We start from the raw sequence: 16584 nt of genomic DNA, 5'->3' as shown, positions 1-16584 counted from the left end.
CCTGGTGTCGGGCGTTTTAGGGCAGCACTGACAGATCTGTGTAAAAATATATACGAAATAAGTATGGACCGCACAGCTGGAAAAAGTCATGCGGTTTGAAGCTGATGCCACCGTTTACTAAATCAATTTAAAATTCATTATCTTTGCCTGATCTCTGGTGCGTCTTGCCCTCTCCTTGCAATGTTGCATTCTTCTGAAAAGAAGCGCTAAAGGGAGGAAGCTGGTGTTTGAGGCTCTGAGCCTGGTGTGGAGAGCTGCTGCTGGTTGTACCCCAGGAAAAAAAGCTGTGCAAAACATGTGACTGCAAACATCAGGTTCAAGTTAAACCTACATCCATCCTTCACCAGTTAACAGAAGTAATGCGCAAGCATGCGTGTAAAAAAAAAAAAAAGCGTGTGAACGTAGAAATTAATCTTAAGTGTGGTAGATTTAAAACCTGATGTTCATATTCACAGAAAGTGAAATGAAAATGTATGATGTGCAGGCCAATGTGATTTAAAAAAGGAATAGTCCTGACACAATTCCTGTAGTTCTGTACTGTAGTTTATTGTGTTTGTTCAGTGGGACTTCAGTTCTATAACACATGTAATGATCGTTATTGCAGTTCATAAAATCAGTCAATTATATTAAGCCACAGTCATAAAACATGGAACTTACTGCATTTACTGTAATGCATGAATTACTTCAATTCATCACGGATATGTTTTTGCAAAAATAAATCAGCGACTTACATTTGCAAATCTGTTACACGTTGACAAACACACAACACTGGTAAAATAGCCTGTCATATTAATGCAAATCAATTGTAAATATGGGAGAAAAGATTCAGAAATATTCTGGACAAAACTGCATAGCTAAACAATCTGTGGTGATGTTGACTTTAATGGCAAAAGTAACATTGACCTCTTACACACTTACACACACAAACATACAAATAAACTCCATTTACATCCATCAGGCGTTGTGGTTACAGTTCTACATTTCACACCTGGGGAATCCACAGTGTCTGCGTACAGCCTCGTGCACGCTGCCATGTATTTTCTACATCCAATCATGCTGATGACAAACTAGCTGTTGAAATGTGTTTGCAGCATCTGAGCCTCATTTAAGGCTTGGGCTGTAGGGTCTACAATCATGTGATTTGCTGGAAGCGCCCACCCTCCCTTACTGCCTCCTCTCCTCTCCTCCTCCCCTCCCCTCCCACCTCTGCAGGCCTGCCCCTGCGTGGCCTCTGCTAGGCTATGTTTCCAGGAAAGGGGCCTACTGGACAGGCTGTGAGGCCTAGGCAGGGAGACATTGACTCATTGAGAAAAACAAAAACAGAGAGGGGCGGTGGGAAGACTCTCCTCGCTTACATAACTCTGCCTCCATGACAGGAAAAAAAAAAAAAAAGTTCCCCGCCACAATGCAAAGAAAAACCTGTCCCTCTCCTGGGCTTGCAAACGCTGAAGCACTTCAGGACTGGAATTCAAGCAACACCGAAACCAGCAGTGCTTGCTTGCAGTTGCACAACGGTTGCAACTCTTCAGACATACCACCCCCTCTGGCGTGGGCAATTTCAACCAGAAAGTACAGGAATATAGCAGTCGAATCACTGCAGCTAATTATATTGTATTTGTTTGATCCAAAAAATGCTGTTCATGTGCAGCTGAAAGGACAACACGAAGCGTGATGCAACTCATAAAGCGTGATGTAACACACTGTGTCATTTTGTGTTGTTATGTTGTTCTGCTCGGTGAGATGTTTACTGTCCTGAGGAGTGTCTTTGGTGGCCTGCACTGCCTCCCTGTGTTCATAAAAGAGACTGCACGGAGTCTTAAAGTGCATCGAATTCAGTTTCTCCAAACAAAAGTCTTAGTTACGATCTACAAAAGTCTTCTATATTTGACTATCTAGAGATGTTACACATTTATAAATAGATACAGTTATCGTGTCATTAGATCTTATTGTGCTGCAGGAAGCTGTTATGTTTTGTAATTGGTTATCTGTGTCCAGGTATTAATTATCTGGGTATAAAAACAATATCACTAGGAAATATACTTGTATTATTACTGCTGGAAAGTAGTTCACAAAATGTGGTATTCTTAGCCATATCTTCCTTACTGATTTTACATCATCGTACACAGATTTATTAATGTTTATTAAAATATTACCATAAATCTCTCATGTTTATTGAGAGTTTTCATTGTTTAATTAAGAGTATTCTGTTTAGAAAGGGGCCTTCATGGTGCATCATGCCTGCAATTATAACAATGTCAAAGTGATATCATGGAAGACAGGGAGGTTATGTTGTGAGGTAATGTATCGCGTTTTGTTTTCAGCATCCAGTTGTCCTACTGTGAGGGTAGGTATAAAACAAATCAGCCCATACGCTCTATCTAGCAGCTATCAGGTTTATAGTTAACAGCTCTAGTTGTAACCAGCGTTACAGTAAAAGCTCATTCACACCTGTAAACCAGTTAAGTTGGCAAAACACATCTTAATTGTTTTGTAAAATCAGCATATGGGCTGTGACTAAAGGTGTTACTAAATAAAAACATGTATTCCATTCATTCCTGAACTTCTGTTATAAATAAATCGGCACTGAAGAAGACGAAATGTGCTGGAAGAGAAGTCAGTAAAAAGGCAAGTCGGGTTGCTCACAGCTGCACTTTTGAAAAAAAAAAAAAGTCCATATGTGATTCAGGAGTCAAACTCGGGCCGCCGCTCTATCAGGATGGTCGTGTCGTTCTCTCTCGAGGAGGTCGGGGACAGACAGGAAACTCCCAGAGCTATCAGACACAACCACACCTGCAGCGCAGACAGAGAGAGATTGCACACGTGTCAGTTGATCGATCGGACAAAGATCACACATCCAGTACGAGCAAGCATGCAACGCAACGCGTGTTTATATGGCTCCATGGACAGACACTAGTCCCAAAGTGTTTCACAATCAAGGAAATAAACTTAAATACAGTCAAATAAAATAAAAAATGAATAAAAACACCAAATAAATAGCAAAAAAAAGCACAAGATAAAGCATAAAATGCATCATGCTACATTGCCTCCCTGAACAGATGAGGTTTTAGCTGTTTTTTTTATTGAGCCCAAAGACATCAAGATTATCGGGAGCCCATTACAGTTTATAGCTCAGGGCTGCCGACTGGAAAACACAATCTTCCCGACACTTAAAATGTATCCGAGGTACATGTAAAAAAAAAAAAAAAAACGCCCGGTAAAGGACCTCAGAGCTCTGGTGGTGGTTTGGGAGTGCAGAAGATCTGTGATATTCTTGGCTCTGTAAGCGAGCGCCAACATTTTAAAATGAAACCAGTGCACGGAGGTTAAATGGGTGTAATGTGTGACCATCTGTTGGATCGTGTTAAGAGCCAAAAGGTAGTATTTTTGGCGTTTTTTTTAAATGGTGCAGGGAGGATTTATAAAGGCGGGAAAAAAAGAGAATTTGTCACGGTGTTGGGTGGCTTCCTGTTTTGTAGTTTATCCTCAGTGTCTCTGCACTTCCTGTCCCTGTGTGCCTTGTTCCTTATTGTGTGTGTGTGTGTCTCCTGATTGTCTGATTGTTTTCACCTGTGCTTCCTCGTTGTTTCCACCTGTGTCTCATTACCTTCCCCTTGTGTTCAAACCCTGTTTGTCTCCTGTCCCCCTGTCGGGTTGTACTGTGTAACACTGTTGTGTGTGTACTGTGTGTACTGTGTGTACTGTGTGTACTGTGTGTACTGTGTGTACTGTGTAGCGTGTCCCTGGTCCAGTTCCTGCTTTTTTCTTTCGTTCTGTTGGAATTTGGTCTGTTTTTAGGAACCTTTTTCCTTTTTTTGTTGGAATTAAATATTCTTTATACGATTGTCGGCGTTTGGGTTCTTACTTCAATTCATACCCGTGACAGAATTATAGGAGCCCAAACGTGATGAGATGAAAGCATGAATATGCATCTCCTTTTTATTTATCGACACAACAGACCCAAGTTTGTCTGTGTTTACGAAGTGAAGGAAACATGATTGACTCGGCGTCTTAATGAGAGTTTAAAAAATTCATGGATTGGTTAAAAATCACATCAAGACTTTGCAAAATAGACGCTTAAGATAATGACGAGGCACCAAGGTTCGTGAAGGTTATTGGTAACGATAATCAAGAGATTTATCTGTATTTAACTGCAGAACATTACCTGCCATCCAGTTCCTAATTGGCTTTAAACAAAAAAAAAACAACAGTTTTTGAAAAACTAAATGTAAGATAAGATTGTGCAAGATGTCCAATGGTGAACTGTGATCTAACAATATTTTATTTGTCCTCATAATTATATTGTTAAAGAATTTCTATGACTGCTGGGAAGTAAACAATGTCGTATTTGCTATTTTAATGATTGCTTTTATTATCTGCTTATTATATTCTCCATTAATTGCTTGTTCTATAAAATGCAAGAAAAATAGTGAAACGTTTAGTTTTTCCAGATATGTTTTGTCCTGAAATTTAAAAGTATTTATCAAAGCCTAAAAACTAATCAAATAATGACATTTGAGAGGCTGGAGGAAGTAAATCTTTTGGCATTATTGCTTTAAAAATGATTGATTATCAAGATAGCTATGTTTTTTTCCATCTCTACAGCAATTATTTATACCAGTGATAATGAATAATAAGATACAAAAAGGTGTTTATACCTCCTTAACATGATCAGATTTGTCATTAAACCTTCAACTATCTTTGAATCATCTGGCGTGAGAAAGGTTGTCGGATTTCCCAGATAATTACAGAACATTAACAGGCAGATAAAAGCAGCAACAATATTGTAAAAACCAAAAGTGCAAACAGGATTTTCTGGTGTTGTCACTATATGATCTGGAACATATTTTGACTGCAATTATAATTAGAGTTGAAGTCGCTGGAGCGAGTTTCAGGTTTCACACTGAAACAACCCAGATGCCCTCCCCCCAATGTTACCTACCAAATATCCCACAAATGTCAGGTATGCCATGGAGAGGAACGCTGCCAGCACGTACAGCCACACACTGTTGAGGTCCGTCACGAAGACCACAACGAAGTACATGTTGATGGCACACACGATCAAGATCACGAGTCCTCCTCCGACCTTGAACACCCTGCAGGTGAAAGAGAGGGAGTGTGTTTTAAAAGAGACGACCATCAGCTGTCTTTGTGTCTTCATGATGGAGACGAACTTACAATCCGTTGGCAAACTCATTCATGAGAGACGGCAAACTGGTGAAAGTGAGGATGGGAATGAGGGCGAATGGCAACTGTGAGAGAAGAATGAACAAGTGTTATGATATTAAAATGTAGTTCATACCATTTCATGAGAAGAAAGCAATAAACGGGTGTTTTATTTTTATTGAGAGGGATTGGATTCCCCAAAACTCCAAAAGTAAGGCCCATTGCTTTGTTAAAGTACAGTTAAAAAGCTTTATTACTGTGACTACGTGATTAAAAACAAGACCAAGTAATGTATTAGAATGTGGGATTAAGAATTTGGTTATTTCAAAGTGGAGCCAGTTATTTAACTCAGTCCTCTTTGCCTTCAGATATTGTTTGACAATATGCTATGAGAGCAAAAGAAAAGATGAAGCCGGTGAAGGCGGAGAGCTGTCGATGAAGCTGCCAGCGAACTAGCTTTCACCTTGGCCTGACCTGCATGCTCTGCAGCACGTTGAGGAAGTCGTTCATGCCCGTCAGGTGCTGCACGTCCTGGAAGACGGCCACCAGCAGGGTGGGAGTGATGGCGATGGAGCGGGTCAACAACACCCGAGCGAAACGCGACCAGCGCAGGTTCAGGAAACCCTGAGGACGGGAAAACACCCGGTTCTGTGACATTTACAAGATGGTTTCCACTGTTTGTGTCACTGTGTGTGTTCTTGTGCACGGCCGACTCCTCCCTCCGCCACGAACCTCCATGACAAACTGGCCGGAGTACGTTCCAGTCATGGTGGAGCTCTGACCAGCTGCGAGGATCCCCACGGCCCAGATGTAGAGCGCCGCCGGGCCAAAGAAACAGCCGAGCACCACTCCCTGAAAACAGACGGAGAAGTTGGTCAACTCGACAGCGGCGTTGAATTCACAAACACCCGTCTTGCTCTCAGATTGTGTCCTCTGTCGAGCGGGAAACAATCTTTGATTTATATTTTGTGTTCTCTGTTTGAATCTGCAAAGTGGCTCAATTTGTGAGATCGATGTAGTGGATTAAAAAGCACAATACCTGCCAAAATAAAAATGAAAAATGTCTCTTTGATTTCGAGCCTTCTTTTATGAATCTGCCTCCATTATTTACCAGCTGAAGACCTCCTTTAAACTGATTAAATTGATATTGCTCAGTCAACAAAATCCTACCCGAGCTGAACTCACCCCGATGTAGAGGTTCACCGCTAGAGTGTCATTGTTCACAGGGAAAATATCTGAATGGGGACTTCCTGTTTGATTGCAGACAGTGTACTGAAATAAAACAAAACACACACAAACATCTGTAGCAAAGAAAAGAAACACACGGCATTTTGCTCTTCCAAAAGGTCGTGAAATGTCTCCCTTTTTACATGACGAGATACTCACCACCTCTTGGTTTGTGCGTCCATAGAAAGCCTCCGCAAAAACCGCCACCACAAACACGTTGATGAGGAAAGAGATGAACAGCGCGATGGTGGACTCGATGAAGAAGTATTTGTTGGCCTCTCTCACTTCTTTCCTGTTCGACCGATCCACTTCTCGAGACTGAAAGGACATGTGGACACTCGTGATGTTTTGCTGACACAAGATTCATCAAGCTGGAATGCCTTAAATATCCAGCAGTTGATCGCACCTTGACCAGAGCCGAGTGGAGGTAAATGTTGTGAGGCATGATGACGGCTCCCACGATGCCGACGGCCTGACTCAGCTGCACGGGGCCGCAGCCCTCGCAGTACGGCACGAACATCCCCTTCAGCAGCTGGCCCTGGTCTGGACTCACCGTCACGTACTGCCAAAGGGAAAGCAGCGCATGTGGAGATGTTCACGAAAAGGCAATGAGAATCAGTCCAGTGTCAGTGTGTCAGGATATAAAGCTCTTGGATACTGGTGACCGACTCAGGATTGTTTAAATGTTTTAACAAGCTGGCCCACAGAAACACCCGTCTGCAGATGTGTGAATGTTTGCACCTCATATCCAAAGGTGATGGCCATGATGCTGATGAGCAAACCGAAAAAGGCTTCCAGCTTCCTCAGGCCTGCAGAGACGGAAAATCAGGAGTTTTTTTTTTTAATTTATTGTTATTTATTGTTGTTGTGGAGACAGTTTCCTGGAAGAGTACGACCACAACTTACCATATTTGTCTAAGAAGAGGAAGACGAACGTGTCGATGATTGTGATGAGGACACCACCATACAAGGGGATCCTGTGGGACACACACACACACACACAAACACAAACACACACACAACAAAGAAATATTAAAGACATTTTGAAGCAGCAGCCGTAGTGGAATGTGACAAAGTACTTTTCATGCCAATTTAAACTTCTACTCTAGTACATTTCAGATGAAAATGTTGTATTTATACTGCATTTGTCTGACAGCGTTAGTTACTTGACCATTAAGATTTTTACAAAACAAACATTGTTAAGATGCCACTTTGAGCTCTAGTTAAACAAACCAAACAATCAATTGGTTAAAGGAGAAAGTAATCGGCAGATTAATCCAAAACAATCATTAGTTAATACCAAATCAACAGTACAACAATGACTTTACATCAATGCATGAGTGATAATAACCTCATGATTGATTATTATAGGAATATATAACAACTGTGGTATTAGTACTTGTACTTAAGGATCTGAATACCTAATGTCCAGCAACCAACACGTGGATGTTGTGTCTGTTCACGTTACCTGCCGGAGGAAAGAAGGTTGAACGCGATGGCGCAGCCGATGACCTCCTGCATGTCTGAGCCGATGATCGCCAGCTCCACCATCAACCACAGGATGACACGAGGCACCTGCACGGACGGAACATGAACATCTGGGCTTCAAATGATAATCAATAGAGTTGAATTAAACTGGTCAGACCTTTGTTTGATCAGGTCACAGTCACATGATCCAAGAAAGGTTCAGGCGAGTGACTGGAAACACTTGAATTGTGTCTGAATCTGAACATCTGAAGCTAATTAATACAAAAAGAAAAAGAGAGGAAATCCCACCACATAAATTCAGATGGTTTTCAAATTCATGTATTTCAGTGCAAGACAGTTGGTGCTTTTGCATTTTCACTTTCTAATTCATAGTCAGTGAAACGCTCACAGCTTTGAACTTTAACCCGTTAAAACTGTGGAACCAATTTTGGCTCCAGACCTCCTTTTCCTTGTGTTTGAGTTGTCTTAGGAACCCCAAATCAATTCCAATACTTGTGTTTACTGTATGTATTTGTTCAGCAAAGTCTTAGGAAAAAAATGTATATCTGCAAAAACAAAAACTTTTGAAAAGATATTTTGATCATAACTATGAACATACAGCATGATATGAGTCAGATTCCCCAAAAATACCTCCTCGAGCAGCCAATAAGATACCTTTTTGGACGATTATGACATAAAGAATTAGAGTCTGCAACAAAAATCACAATAAAACAAAGACGTGGCCTGTAAGGAAGGAGTTTCAGTCAAAAAAATTGTTTCGTTCGGTTAAAACAATGGAAAAAATGACATATTTTAAGCCAAAAGATTGTCTGAATGGGGCACGCTGGGACTTAAAATGGGAGCGGGAGGATTTTCGCGCACAGTTTCCAAAAGGTTAAAATGGTTCGTGGACATGAGCACTAACTGGACCGGCCGGGCAATCAGAAAGACAAACATCTGGGTTCTTCAGCTGTGCCTCAGGTCCTTTAAAAACAGGAGCGGACAGAAGCAAACATCAGAAAATGTTCCTTTTATGCAGCTCCCTGACTTTTTTTTTCTCACATGCATTGCAGCCTCGTAAAATGCGTCCAGCAGAGATACAGTAGTTAAGCTCCAGAGAAGAACAGGGCTGCTCGCATGTTGTTTTTTCAGCCATGTGGTTAACAGTTCCACTTCAGGAAGCAGAGGCACTTTTACACAATAATGTAAAAGTCACTTTAGATTTAACTGGACATTTCTCACAGTTTTGAAAACTATTTGGGGCTCACATTTGGGTTTAGTGAATATTTTTGCTCATACAGCTGCTGCAACTACTGAGTTACATTGAACAAGTGCCGAGCCTCTGAGTTAGATCATGTCTGCATCGCTGTTGATTATTGGGGAAGCTTTCCATTTGTGCAAAAAGGCGCTGTAGCAAACACCTTGAGATTACTGATATCTCACCGTGCGGTACTGGCGGTTGCAGACCTCGGCCAGGTGCATCCCGGTGACGACGCCGAGCCGAGCCGCCAGCCGCTGCAGCAGCAGCCCGATGATGGTGGCGGCCAACAGCACCCAGAGGAGCTGACGAGACCAGAACAGAGTCTGTTAATTGAGCGATGTTCACAAATGTACAACAAAAAATGGTTTATACTTGTAAATCCACCTCTTTGATCCTGTGAAAAAAAAAATATTTCACACATTTATTATGGGAACGATATATCAACCGACCTACAGTATTCACGGCAGACATTTTGACTTGTCCTAGCAGGTGAGACACCCGGTAACGATGTCATGACAACAAACCATCATGCACAGGTAGTGAAAAACAACAATAAGATGCAGCCGTCATCTCCACCAGGTGATTCATGCTCTTCCGTGTTTGCTTGCGTCCGTGCATTCATGAGTGAGTGTGCACCTCCGTGTCTGTCCACGGCTACAACCTCGCATTCTGCGGCGTAGCAAACCGTTAAGGCCGCACGCTCAAGGCCCTCTGCCCGTTGCGGTGACTCACACTCTCTCAAGACACCTTTTATTGCCTGTGTTCTGTGTTCATCCTGCCATTGACTGCCTGCTGACTCCTCCCTCACCCCAAGCTGCAAGTCTGCACTTAGAGACACAGTGGGAAGCATTTTGAACAGTGTGTTTTGGCTAGCAGCTAATGGAACGACTAGTAGACACACACACACACACACACACACACACACACACACACACACACACACACACACACACACACACACACACACACACGCTCAGAAGCGAGTTGACAGCTTTTCATTGTGTTCTTTGCAAGCTTGTCCAACCGGTTTTATACGACGACTTCGAAAAACCCAATTTTTTTTTTTTTGTTGCATTCTTCGGCGCTTGTTTTGGAGGAAGTGCGACGTGTTGCAGCCCATCCGTGTCTAGATGAGGGGTCGGGGGGTTAGGCAATTGTGGGTTGTATTCACAACACAGCAGTGGTCGGTGCAGACAGTTTCCAATATTGTCAATCACAATTGTGTGTTAGTCACAACAGCATGCCATTTTCCTGAGTCATGGCAGCTCTGGCTTGAACCAGAAAACTCCATGTGAATTTGAATCTGTACCCAGGTGTTCATAAAAGCACTTGTGTTTGCTCTGAGGTAGTCTCAGAGCAAACACAAGTGCTTTTACAAACACCTACATCCCCACACTGAGACTTTTTTTTGTGTAAGTGTGTAAATTATCTTCCTCTTTGTTTCAATCCTCACTCAAACCAACTAAAACAGTGTTGTTGTTTTTCTTCACTCAAAAGCAGGCTTTGTGTTTCAGTGTGTACAAGAAGAACAGAGCTTTCATCAAACAATTGTGCAAGTTTCTGTGTAGAGGTGGATATATGTGAGTTAGTAAAGTTAATCAGACTTGCCAGATCACTCCCCGGTCTCTGCGTTTCAGGCATCGTTCTCTTGCCTACTTTGTTTGAACTTCCTACCAAGTAAACGATTTCTTTCAACAATTAAATCCCTATTTCCTACTTGTTCAGTTTTCTGACAACAGAAAGGAATAAATGTGTAAATGAGAACTAACATATTGTGTATTTGGCTGCATTGTAACACAAAGTAATCACAGTCAGCACGAGGAATGAAGTGAACAACTTCTTATCATCTCTAACTTTCTCTGTGATTCAGTATTATATATTTTGTTACAACCGAGGCAGTGTTGCTCTTTTCCAATTGAAAGGAGCACGAAAAAGAAGAAGAGATGTAACTTATTTTTTGGTTGTATATGCTATTTGTGTTTCTTTGGAGACTGACGTCGCTACATAAACTTATAAATTAAACGGCTTCATGTAGAGGTAGTCTGTGTCTTTGTGTCCTCACCACAGCTTAATGTAACATTACATGTAATTTGCCATTTTAGATGTGGCATACTTATTGCAAAACATCTTTTGAGATTAGAAAGTGTTTTACTCTCATGTGATGCTGCAGGGGAAGTTTTAACTTTCACTCATGTGTGACTCTCCAGATAACACGTCTAAAAGACCAGATATTAAAGTGACTGTTTTTTTTAGAATTAATTTATCTCAACAACATTGGGACATTAAGTACTTTAGAAACACAAATAAGTGACCGTCAGGCTTAAGGCTAAGGGCTCGGTCGCACGGTAGATATTCACTCCACCTCTCATTCGCTCCATTCAAAGCGTCTGCGACTCACGACTTCAGGAATTTGCTTCTATTTTTTTTTTTTGCAGGACAAAGCTCCTCTTTGTTAAATCTGCAGCGCCGAGAGACTCTAAAGTCAAGTCACTTTGAGATTAAATACAAGTAACCTGTCCTTCAGGAAGTATTACAGTTATTATATAATTTACATGACTGAATACAAACAGCAGAGTGAGAGGAAGCTGTGTGTCTGGACGTGTTAACACAGCTCGGGAGAGGACAACAAAGTGTTTGCTCAGTTGTATCATTTGTATCAAGTTGTATCATTTTTCCACTTGTTGAATTACAGTTTGATCCTGCCAATTAATTTATTTCCACTAGTTTATAATTGTAACGCGACCCACATTACGCTGCCAATCCAATAGATTTGTTTATTAGCAGTGAAATAGTGAAAATACAAGCCAAATCTTTATTTTAAGCATACATTGTTTCTGAGAAAGAACGATGTAATTTGGCTTCATTTCAGTGAGTTTATCTATTGTGAAAACAGACACTGCTTTTTAGATTGCTTTAGTAGTTAATGGTGTTTTTTGGCAACTTGATTGACATAAAGCAGTAAGTGAGATTATATGTCTGCTAAAATACTGTCACATGAAATTTTTAATGAATTTGAAGTGAATTTAAACTTTGTCTGTATTTGAACTATAACAGGTGCGTAGCTTCAATGAAACACCCAAAGTCAGAAATAAAGCTTTACCCAATTATATAAACTAAACTGAATTAGTTATTGACGTGTCTGCTTCACACACGGAGAGCTCGGTCTCACAGCTCACTGTTGAACAACTGTTTCATTATTTCATGTGCTCATACGGTGTACATCCGAAAATATCCACTTAATATCATACAAATTCATTCAAAACACACATCAAAACATTTGTAATTGAGTGAACACGGCGGCCCGTGTCAGTTATTGCGGTCCACGCGTACCTTGAAGCCGGCTTTAGCGCCGGACTGCAGGTCAGACTCGATGTTACCCGGGTCCAGGTAGGCTATGCTCATCAGAAACCCCGGCCCGGTGAAGACCCACAGCTTACGGAGACTAAACGCCCTCTGCAGGAGACAGAAATACAGGCTGTAACAAAAGCAAACAGCGGTCTGCACTGGAAATTGGCATAACTTTTAAATACAAGCTTTCTTATTTGTCACTTTTCGTTGACTCGTGTATTACCTCGCCGTCCTCTTCGGGAACAGGGACCCTCTGTTCAAAGTACGTACTGGAGAGAGGCTCATTGTTCTGGTTCTGGAGGAAGACCGACGGGGCGGACCCCCTGTGTGTGTGTGTGTGTGTGGTTTGGATCACTGCTTTCTCTGCCTCCATGGCAGCGGCTGAAATGTGACAGAAAACATGGTGAAAAAAACAACAACTGATTCCCACGAGGATTCAAGCTCAGGTTTTTTTGTCACGTACATTAAAATGTTTCAATGTTTTACATTCAAATGCAAGAAAATGGTTCCGCTCTGGCTCTCTTTGCCCCTTTAAAATTATAAATAATATGGTTAATACGTAAAAAAAACATGAAGAAGACATTTTAAAAAATCCTCCCGCTCCCATTTTAAGTCCCAGCATGCCCCATTCAGACAATCTTTTGGCATAAAATACATCATTTTTCCATTTTTGAACCGAACGACAGTCTTTTGGACTGAAACTCCTTCGTAACAGGACAACACTTTGTTTTATTGTGATTTTCGTTGCAGATTCCAATTTTTTAGTTCCTAATTTTTCTAAAAAAAAAGTGTCTTATTGACTGCTCGAGAAGGCATTTTTGGGGAAGCTGGCTCATGGATGTTCATAGTTATGATCAAAATATCTTTTAAAAGTGATTTTTTTTTTTTGCAGATATACATTTTTTTCTAAAGACTTTGTTAAACAAATACATACAATAAACACAAGTATTGTAATTAATTTGGGGTTCCTACAACGACTCAAACACAGGGAAAAAGAGGTCTCGAGACAAAACTGGTTCCACAGTTTTCAGACAAATAAATCACAACAAAAACAACAACAATAATAATAACTGAGGGTTATAGAAGTGCTTGCACGTGACTCACATCACACACAGATCACACACTGCAGTGAACGCACAGTGAATGACTCCAGCAGATTTACACATCGTAAAGAGGCCGTTTCTGGTCATTAGCTTGTTTGTTAAAAATAATCATCACGCGTTTTCTTTTCCTTTGTTCAGAACTCTGAATTGTCTCTGTGGTTGTAACTTTCATCAGTTAGTTATGCAGAGATATTTCAGTCTGAATCAAAGTGCTGAAGTAAAACATATTTTGTTCTAAAAATAGCTGCACGGTGACGGTTCTTGGTGCGTGAAGGCAGCCAGTGAAGAGTATCGCATGAACAGAGAGACGTCAGAGACGTGTTTGTTCTGGTTTCAGGGAGAAAGAATGATGCTTCAGTGTCAGAGGATCCATCTCTGCTGACACACACACACACAACAAAAAGTGTGGACGAAACAAACATCTTCACCTTGTCCTGCAGTGTGTTCTGGCTCCTGATCTGTGGGAACACTGGGAGGCAGAGAGGAGATGTGGATGTTCTCAGGAGGGGGGTCTCTGACTGGAAGCAAGCAGGTTATTACACTGGGATTCAAACGATGTGTGTGATCACAAAGCACACAAAACAAAATACTTCACTCACGGAGAACCATGGGAAAAAAAGCGCAAAGATAATCATTATTGTTAGTGTCTGCATTATTGTTAAGTCTCTGCATTATTGTTAAGTCTGCATTATCGTTAGTCTTTGCATTATTGTTAAGTCTCTGCATTATTGTTAGTTTCTGCATTATTGTTAGTCTTTGCATTATTGTTAGTCTCTGCAGCGCAGTGGTGGAAAGTAACTAAATAACTACATATATAGTCAATCATTGTACTAAAGTACACGTTTGAGGTTTAGGATTTACTTCATACTTTTACACAACTACAACTTTGAGGCATGTATTGTTGCATTTACTCCAACACATTTATTTCACAGCTTTTGGTACTTTACAGATTTAAAAATACTATTGAATTAGGATGTTGTATACATTCAGATTATAAAATACCCGCCAATGTAAAGTAATTTTAACGAGCCCCAGCTAAACCAGCTGTGACATTCAAGTGATTCACACATTAATTAATCAATAATTATAATCCATTGATGCAATATATGATTCTGAAATGAGCTATTAGTAGTGACTGCTTCTATTTTTGACATGTTATCAAATCTGTGGCCACTTTATTAGGTATATAATACAAACAATATAACATTTCTGACATAGTTCTATAAAAATGTTTATTATTATGTTCATCACTATGTGTGTCTCTGCCTGCTGTGTCATACGTGTTAATGCTACTCTGTGGTGCATACATATACTGCTACTATACACACGCACATACACGTTTTTATATTCATATTAGATGCAACGATTAATCAAGAAAAATACGAACTTAATAAGATCTTAAAGTTAGATTTTGAGACAGAGGCCCTCTACAAGATCAAACCCATATTAGTTGCTATTCTGCAAATATCTAAATAGATATGCAATCAATGAGATTGGAACCACTCAGCTTCATACGGAGTGCAGCTAAGGCGTCAGTGCTCTGTCAATAAACCAGCATGAGAAAACACAGCAATGTTCTTGTGAGAACTTTATGGGTGATGTTATGTTATAAAACCAACGAATGATGAGGTCAATCGGAAGTGTCGTTCCACTATAAATCATTTGGTAAATGTGTTAAGATATAGTCATGTGAGGAGAAAGTCACATCTCGAACAACATTTGATGAGAAGAATGTAAACTGTGGTTGAAGTAAAACTACCAGAGTTAGAAGGTAAAAAATAATGTTCCACATGCAGTAAATATCTGAACAAAAGAATGAGCGTTTCTATGTTGTTTAGACTGTTGTCACAGGTTGTAGGAGCGAGTTTGACCTGCTTTATAGGGGCAGTTTAGTCCAGTGGTTCTCAACCTCCGAGTCAATAAAAAACATTTCTCCTTGGAGATTAATAAAGTACTTTTCATTCATTCATTCATTCAAGTCATGAATTAAAACATATTTGTTAAAAACAAATAAGTATAATAAACAAAACTTTAAGTATAATAAACAAAACTTATTTGTTAAAACAAATAAGTATTTATTAAAAATATGTATATTATTTGCTTATTTTGGAAAACATTGGCTGACTAAAATCAACCATTTACATTCAACTACTCGGATTGTATTTTATCGTAAAATCTCTTTTTTTAAACAACTACTTAATTGTTGGGTAAAAAGAATGTTTCAATAATTCCCTCTGAAAGGTAGAGGAGTAGAAGTAGAAAACAATTGAATGAAACGTGTACAATACAAGTACCTCACGTTTACATGTACAGTACATGAGTACTTGTTACATTCCACCACTGCTGGCGGTAATCACAACATCGCACGAGACGTTCATCAAATAGACTCACCTGACCGCAGAAAGGAAAACATCGTATTCTTCCTCTGTGACATTATGTCTTTTTAAAAACTCTGTAAAAAAAAAATAAAAAAAATTCGAAAACATCAAACGAGAAAAGCAGCTACATTCCGGTAATGTGATTCATTTCTTATTCCTTTGCTTCCTTGTGTTTAACTTCCACTGAGGGCTTTACGGAGAGCATCCGGCAGGTAGGACACATATGTTGGACATCGTCCTTCCGAGTAGAGAGTTGACTCACCGGACAGGTGAGAAAAGAGGAGGAGGAGGAGGAGGAGGAAGGGGGGAAACCATGTGGGGAAACTGCCTGAGGACAAAGTGCACTCGTTCAGTATGATCTTTAACAAATGAACCCGATGTCCTGTTTCTAACACGTGACACGGTTAATACATGAAGCAGTCTGCGCTGACCCCGGATCGGGAGGAGACGAGACTCACGGAAAGGTTATGGTTTCCAAAATAAAACACAGGTGTGTGTATACAAGGTATACAAGAATCTTTGAAGAATGTGTATTTTACTCGAGTGATATGATCTTTGTTTATTTTTTTCACTCATTCATTATTATTATTATTTTTTTGTATCACGCGTCATAGTTTTGGTTCAAAATAAAAGTTTA

General features: G+C 40.3%; 1 protein-coding gene across 2 annotated transcripts; it reads right to left on the bottom strand.

Annotated features, from left to right (window-relative positions):
- Positions 1-1245: 1245 nt before the first annotated feature.
- LOC137800167 (natural resistance-associated macrophage protein 2-like) lies at positions 1246-16263 on the bottom strand. Of its 2 annotated transcripts, XM_068597213.1 has the most exons (17): positions 16210-16263; positions 15961-16021; positions 13998-14087; positions 12690-12847; positions 12449-12571; positions 9301-9420; positions 7859-7965; positions 7297-7367; positions 7132-7199; positions 6797-6952; positions 6550-6708; positions 6349-6435; positions 5896-6015; positions 5638-5787; positions 5176-5249; positions 4940-5093; positions 1246-2790 (listed from the first exon to the last, which is right to left on the bottom strand). In XM_068597213.1, exons 2-17 carry the CDS (start codon positions 16001-16003, stop codon positions 2683-2685), a joined length of 1788 nt encoding a protein of 595 aa, XP_068453314.1. In that variant the 5' UTR covers positions 16004-16021; positions 16210-16263; the 3' UTR covers positions 1246-2682. The 2 variants fall into 2 exon arrangements, with proteins under 2 accessions (XP_068453314.1, XP_068453315.1); XM_068597214.1 differs by lacking the exon at positions 16210-16263 and having other exon boundaries at positions 15961-16043.
- Positions 16264-16584: the final 321 nt, after the last annotated feature.

The sequence above is a fragment of the Clinocottus analis genome, unplaced genomic scaffold, assembly GCF_023055335.1.
Source record: "Clinocottus analis isolate CAN_PGR_092001 unplaced genomic scaffold, fCliAna1.0.p SCAF_4, whole genome shotgun sequence".
Lineage (NCBI taxonomy): Eukaryota > Metazoa > Chordata > Actinopteri > Perciformes > Cottidae > Clinocottus > Clinocottus analis.
This window is presented reverse-complemented; position numbering and strand designations above follow the sequence as displayed.